Source organism: Tachysurus fulvidraco, chromosome 14, assembly GCF_022655615.1.
Source record: "Tachysurus fulvidraco isolate hzauxx_2018 chromosome 14, HZAU_PFXX_2.0, whole genome shotgun sequence".
In the NCBI taxonomy this organism is placed as follows: Eukaryota; Metazoa; Chordata; class Actinopteri; order Siluriformes; family Bagridae; genus Tachysurus; species Tachysurus fulvidraco.
Genome location: NC_062531.1, coordinates 25,469,957 through 25,477,456, shown reverse-complemented (window position 1 = coordinate 25,477,456; position 7,500 = coordinate 25,469,957). Strand labels below are relative to the sequence as shown.

Sequence of the window (7,500 nt, the reverse complement as noted above, 5' to 3'; positions counted from 1 at the left end):
TCAGAAACAGGAAGTGTTTCTCTTCTCCTCTGGCTGCTTATTCATTTATAACCAGATATTCAAAAGGAAACCACCTAGCATGCTGCTAACAGGCTAATTGCTATTAATCTTCTGTTATTGTGCCACTAAACGCTCCAAAACCTCTTCAGGTTACTTATAACTTCCTGTAGCGTATTGCTAATTGTTCTCCTACTAGCATACTGCTAATTTTGGTAAATCTGTAACGTTAGCATAATTTTCTTTATTAATGATGGATTAGCTGTTAGCTAGCTGTGCACTCAAAAACACTCCATGCTCGTGTGGGAACCGCACGACCGAAAAAAAACACCCGAGGCTAATAATTTAGCTACCTAGCATAGTGGAAACGTGACAAAATCGTAGATATTATCAACATTTTTCTTCAGAAGTGTAGCTAAAATAGCATTGTTGTCAAGAACGTTCACCGATCGCTAGGTGAAGTGTCACAGTGTTAAGGTAGTTAACTAGCTAGCTCGGTTACCAGCGTTGTAATGTAACGGAGTACAAATACTTCGTTACCGTACTTAAGTAGAAATGTCACGTATCTGTACTTTACGTCGCTATTTAAATTTACTTTCACTTTTACTCCACAACATTTCCGAGATAAAATGTAAACTTTTACTCCGTTATATTTCCACTAAGCGTCTTCGTTACTCGTTACTACAAAATAAAATCAGAAGAAATGTGTGTGACTGCAATAAGGGAGGTTTGGCGAATCACTGCTCCTAGATTACATTACGTACGTCCGCGCGCGCTACGGAGAAGCTCGGGTACGCGCAGCGTACACGCGCAGTCAGAGCTGGAGGCGTTTATCTATAACGTTAATCGGCGGAAAGCCGCAAAGACGGCAACCAAAAGCAGTGAAATGTCACTATTCTTATTACCAGAGTTGTAGCACAAACAAAATATTAATGCAGACAATCCATTTAATACTGAATAAAAATAACATTTATTGTTTTTGGTCTTTGTGAATATTTGTTTATTAATGACGTCATTCATCGGACACACTGTTTGTAGAGAATACACACATACATGAACTGATCTGATTCGAGACTGGCATCATTACATCATATATAAAATTTTGGTGTCCACTTTTACCATTTAATAATACCATAACTTTTGGCTTACTATGTAGTCATATAATATATAATATAAAACTCTTCTTGTTTTAAATTCTCACTGAGGGATAAAACCCCTAAAGATGAGACCCTAGAACCGCCGCTGACCTTATGTTTACTGAAAATCACTGAAATTTGACTTTTTACTTTTACTTCAAATACTTACGTACATTAAATATCAGAAAATGACTTTTGATACTTAAGTACAGTAAATATCAGATACTTTAAGACTTTTACTTCAGTAATATTCTAAAAGGTGAAAAAAAGGTTTTTTCAACACTGTCGGTTACCGAAGTAGCTAAACATAACACACGGCTATCTAAAACAATCTGAGACATGAGGTACATTTGATATACTGAATTATTTCACTAGCTAAACCTGACCTACAGAATCGAGCTTGTCAGCTCTCCTGTAGTCACAACGATCACAATTAACTAGGAGCGGATGAATAAACAAATGAGTGAACAAGTGAACGGATGTACGGCACAAGAAGTTGGAATTTTTTTTGTGTGTGTGTATAAATATGAGAACCGACAGATTTTCCTCCCACACGTTAGGACAGATTTGTTCCTCGGAAACCAATCCAATACAGAATGAAAAGTAAACTCCTACACACACCTACTCATAGACACACACACACACACACGCGCGCGCACACACGCACACACATACACACTGAATATAATCACATCGTCCTCCTGATGTAGCTCTGACTATGATTGTTACCCAGAATTCCTCTCACCTGTCACATCCTGGACCGTCGGCACCGAACGAGTCGCAGCCGCAGGGAAGACAGCCGATGGTTCCGTTACTGAAGTGATCTTCCTCACACTCCTCACACTGGAGACCCGTGTATCCCGCCATACACACACACTGCCCCGTGTCACGGTCACACTCGTCCGGCTCCAACACACCCTCCGTACTGCAGTTACACACCATCTCTGTGTGTGTGTGTGTGTGTGTGTGTGTGTGTGTGTGTGTGTGTGTGTGTGTGTGTGTGTGTGTGTGTGTGTGTGTGTGTGTGTGAGAAAGAGAAGAGAAAATTATTAAAAATACAGAAACATGAAATATTTTTAAATAAATAATAATTTTTTATTTCTTATTATATTAATATTATTTAATGTTTAATACGAAGTAATATTTACAACAATAATAATAATAATAATAATAATAATAATAATAATAATAATAATAATAATAATAAAGTAAAAAATAATATAATGTATTAATTCATATATTGTTAATTTATTTACATGTTTTTTTAACAAATATATGAATTTTATTTATTTATTTAATTAATCTCCAATCCAAACATATACAGTAATTCTCTTAATGTAAATAAAAATTAAATAGAAAATAAAATAAAAAAGGCAAAAATAAATAAATAAAAAATTAAATAAAAAAGAAAGTAAGAAAATAAGAAACAAAGAAAATAATGACTTAATTAATTAGTCAATACACAAATAAATTAATTAATACATATATAAATCAATACATTATTAAAAAGCCAGGAAAATGATGGTTATTGTTATTGTAATTATATTTGCATTATTTATTTATTTTTACTAATTTTACCCTAAAAAGCTTCTTTTTATTTACATATAATTGTGTTTTTCTTTCTAGAAATAAAGTCTCGGACTAAACATTTTAATGATGTTAAATTCAGAGCGAAATTGCTAAATTATCTATGAATGAATGAATAATCGTGTTTTTTATTTCCTGTCTCTTAACGAGTATTAGCATGAGGCTAATTTAGCTTGTATGGAATTTATTTCTCTTTGATCGTTTTTTGGGAAATGGGGTTAATTATGTGTATAAAATATTCTGAGCGATTTCAGTATACATGTGATATTCGGAATATTTAAATTGCAGGGGGGGGGGGGGGTCACAAGTGAGAACAAAACCAAATAAATGCAGCTGGTTTACAGCTAGTGTCCTGAATCAGAGCAGCACATTTCCCATAATGCACTTCACCCTGTGATAGGATGTGGCATGAAAAGGCACCTGCTGAACAAAACATCATTTGTATGCGCTGCTGCACACACACACACACACACACACACACACACACACACACACACACACACACACACACACACACACACACACGCAAAGATCGTCTGTATAAACACCTCCGGGTCCTAAGGGGGGTGACGGAGAGCCCGGTTAAGCCTCTTACGTCTGACGGCTCACACACACGTCTGTGTAAACGAGCAGCCGGGATTCTGTCATAATAATGAGAAGAATAAAAAAAAAAAAGCCCGACTGCATGACGGCGTGATTTCGCTCTAACGCTGAACTCGGTGTAAATATAATCATTAATAAAAAAATGTCCTCATTACGTAACCTTCTCGATTCAGTTAGATGAGACGATCGTAACCGCGTGAGGCTCGATCCCTCGGTCGCGTTTCCATAGCGACCTCTTCAGCCACGTTAACATGACATTCATTCACAATTAGTTTCTTTGAACCTTTGTGTTTAATTCGTTATTCTTCAATCAAAATAAAAAGGCTTTGATCTATGAACCGTCTGGTCCTGAATCGTTAAGTCGCGTGCTGTATACGATTTACTGTGTGCCAGGAAACCTGCAGCCAGGCATTCATTCATTCATTCATTCATTTTTTATCCGAACGTCTCGGGTCACGGGGAGCCTGTGCCTATCTCAGGCGTCATCGGGCATCGAGCCAGGATACACCCTGGACGGAGTGTCAACCCATCACAGGGCACACACACACACTCTCATTCACTGTCACTCACACACACACACTACGGACAATTTTCCAGAGATGCCAATCAACCTACCATGCATGTCTTTGGACCGGGGGAGGAAACCGGAGTACCCGGCGGAAACCCCCGAGGCACGGGGAGAACATGCAAACTCCACACACACGAGGCGGAGGCGGGAATCGAACCCCCAACCCTGGAGGTGTGAGGCAAACGTGCTGACCACTAAGACACCGTGTCCTCCTTTTCCATGTATTTTTATAGATGGACAACAAAGCGATCATTACGATCGAAGGCTTCAGTGATCCAGTGCTTTGAAACCTCTGAAAGTGTCAAAGTTAACAGTTCCAATTAGTCGCTTTATTTCGAGTGATAAAAGGCTCTTGATGTTATGTTGTTGTGTGTAGATGATGATGATGATGATGAAGATGATGGAAATAAAGATGCCGTATGTTTCGGCGTCATCTGAGAAACACAACAGGAGCAGAAGTCTAGAAGACGACGACCTGCTGGTGGTAGATGATACACGGCTACATTTTAAAACGTTTTTAAAGGAATAAATTTAAAATTTGTCCGTTCGTACGAAAATGAATACGTGTTTTACTGAAACGACCGAGTGGTATGCCCCGCCCACTTTCAAAATGCATTGTGCAATTTATGAGATTTCTTTAGGCTTGTTTATTAGTCGTGCAGACGGGAGTCTCAGAGCTCGTATCTGGGTCAGACTCACTGTGGCGTAAAAATCGAACTCGTTCTACTGACGGTATAGAAATGTAAAAAAAAAAAGCAATAGATCTAAGCTACAGAGCTTCAGGGAGAAGAAAAACACTAACCAAAAAAAAACCTCACAATAAAAACAGAACATTGTTAATTATTTTTGCGAATAAATCGGTCTGATTTTATCCGAGGCGTGATGGACCTGATGGACCTCCTGGACCTGTATGCAGCTGAGACATGATGGTGATGTGGAGAGGTGCCATTATTTTGTGTCAAAAGAATTGAGAATTGTTTCTTTTTTCGATGTCATGTTGGCACCTGATACCTGAAAGCTGTCACATACTGTAAATCATATGGATTTAACGCTAGATCTTCCATGTTCCACGTTTTCCATCCCAAACCTTCTCCAGCATCCAGGGAAAGTTAGGATGTGACGTTTGGGACGTTTCCAGAAGGCGTTAACAAAAGGCGGCTAATACGAGGCCGGTCTTTTGTCTCCGTATTATGACCTCATGCTATAGCAACAACAGCTGCGGTCACGGTCGTGGGGTTACGTGAGGGTTCGGGCCTGAAGTGGCCCCCTGGATGTTTTAGGGTTTTTTTTTGTAGAGGGAACGAAGCTTCATGAGCAGGTTTTCACCTGGAAACCTCAACAGGATCGGAACCTGTTCCTGATAATAATCGAGCGGTTCAGCTATGTTTTTCACCACGCGGATCGTGTCTCGTGGCGCGTCACGACCCGTCGTGAGGTCACGTCCCTGGAAACCGTTTAAATCTGTTGCCGTGTCACAGTAAAAGCATTAAAACCTCGTGCATGACATTTTGTTTCCGTCATAAAGACAGATTCTCTCACAAACAACTCCAGAAGCTACGAGGCTAAAATAGCTACGAAGGAACGACAGCGTATCTTCACCTGAAAAATCTTCATCGTCGTAGATCATGTAGAAAAATAAAAGGGACTTTGTCGTCATCCTTATCGCTTACGGTTTTAAGCAGAAATTTCTGCTTTGAGTGTAAAAAGTTTTAAAAAAATAAAAATTACAGTTACCAAAAATGGCCGCCGTCGGTTACGTTACGGCGTCGTTCGTGTTTATCGCTAACTGTGACGAAGTGAACGCAGTTTGGTGGGAATGTTTCGCATGACATAGATATCTGTTGCCTTTCACGTTCATAATTAAAAAAATAATCATTTTGCCATCAAAATAACCCATCAACAGATTTGAAGGTAAAACGTGTTTCATCACAAAAGATCCTAAACGCTTTATGTCGCGATGTAGACGTCTAATAAAGCTCCATAACACTTACAACATGTTTTATTGTTCTATTCATTTTACACTACTTTAATTTATGACTCCTCCTCTAGCTCGTTAAAGCGCTGACTCCTTCCATTAACGTTAGCTAAAGATCTCCATAGCGAAAACTTGAGAATGAGACATTGTGAATGGAACTAAAGACTAACATCATACAGTACGTGTGCTCTGATATCAGATATCTCCTGTTGGCTAAGTGAGATATAAACGACAACCGAAGGACCAAAAGGAGTCACTTCATCACTGGATATCTGGGTTTGTTGTTAGAGCAAGAGATCAGACTCAAACCGTGCTGGACTCGTGAATCAGACACGGCTCGCATTGATTAAACCGTCTGCATTTTGGTGTAGGCCTGCAAGGCAGACGGTGATGAGGGGCAATAAAAATAAATGGTACTCTGGTTTGTTTGATGATAAAAGCCACAGTGGTGAGGACACAAGGCCTGTCTCTGGTGTGTAGGACGATCTCACTGGGGTGGTATTTGTTTCTTTTAGCTTGGAACGTGCCAATGGTACCACACCAGAGACAAGTGATCATATGGAATATTACATAAATACACCAACGGTGCCAGACCAGAGACCAGTGATCATATGGAATATCAAATAAATACATATTTCATGAAGCTTCACCCTGTTAGAACTCCGGATCAGAGCGTAATCCGACTCACCTTGGGAATTGTCTGAGGTTGTGATAACCCCTGCGTCCTGAGCTTTATCAGCCACGGAGCTCTGGCGTCTTTGTGCCAGCAGACGCTCAGCTCTGGGTTCACGGAGCTCCAGGAGCGCAGCATCTTCTCGCAAACGCTCAGGAGATGGAGATCCGGGGTCGCTGGTGGGAGGACGGCTGGAGCTGGAGGACAGCACGGTGGGAGCTGGAGTCAGGCCGGTGAAGCTGGACTGAGGATGTGCGTCACCTGCGCTCAGAACATGGAGAGGTTTCCGCACCGCATCGTGCGCACAGGACCAGCTGAGAAGCGCCAGCGCGATGAGACACACAGCAGGATACGCAGACATCATCATCACCATCATGACCATCTCTCTCTCTCTCTCTCTCTCTCTCTCTCTCTCTCTCTCTATCAAACCTTCTTCTCCTCCACAAACAACAACGGCGCTGCGATCGGATCCCGTCCTCTAATTCCCATTGGCTTATTTATAAACACTGTACAATAAACACCATTTTCCACACTGCGTCCTACTCTGTTACATCCAACAAGGGCAAAAATCCTTCTTTTTTATCATCAATAGCTATAAATCCAGCGCAAGGTGTTTGTCGACGCATCTTAACCAGTGTTCAGCTGACAGGCAGGCCTTTCAGCCAATCACACAAGTCTCTGCTCAGAATTTAGCCAATCGGCAGGCAGGGCGGGACTAATGTTGCTTGAGAATCCTCCCTGCGCTGCAGGATCGTTAACCGTTTGGCCAATCAGAGAAGAGAGAACGCTCACCGCGGTGTGACGTTTCTCAGCGCTGAGTAATATGATTGGTCGAAACAGAAGACAGCGTTTTGATGATTGAGACCAAAAACGCTGTAAAGACATAATAATAAAAAAATAGAGATCGAGTGTAAATAATGTCCAATTTTACCGTCAATGTGCTTGTTTAGAACCAAAATAT

General features: G+C 40.6%; 1 protein-coding gene across 1 annotated transcript in view; it reads right to left on the bottom strand.

The window, feature by feature from the left end:
* Nucleotides 1-7,202, bottom strand: part of si:ch211-158d24.2 (multiple epidermal growth factor-like domains protein 9) — a 27,043-nt gene extending 19,841 nt beyond the window's left edge. The window contains exons 1-2 of the mRNA XM_027179432.2: nucleotides 6,555-7,202; nucleotides 1,879-2,077 (exon numbers count right to left, since the gene is read on the bottom strand). Coding sequence (XP_027035233.2) covers nucleotides 1,879-2,077; nucleotides 6,555-6,921 — 566 coding nt within the window. The 5' untranslated portion in view covers nucleotides 6,922-7,202. The remainder of the gene's footprint in view (nucleotides 1-1,878; nucleotides 2,078-6,554) is intronic.
* Between the last annotated feature and the right edge of the window lie 298 nt (nucleotides 7,203-7,500).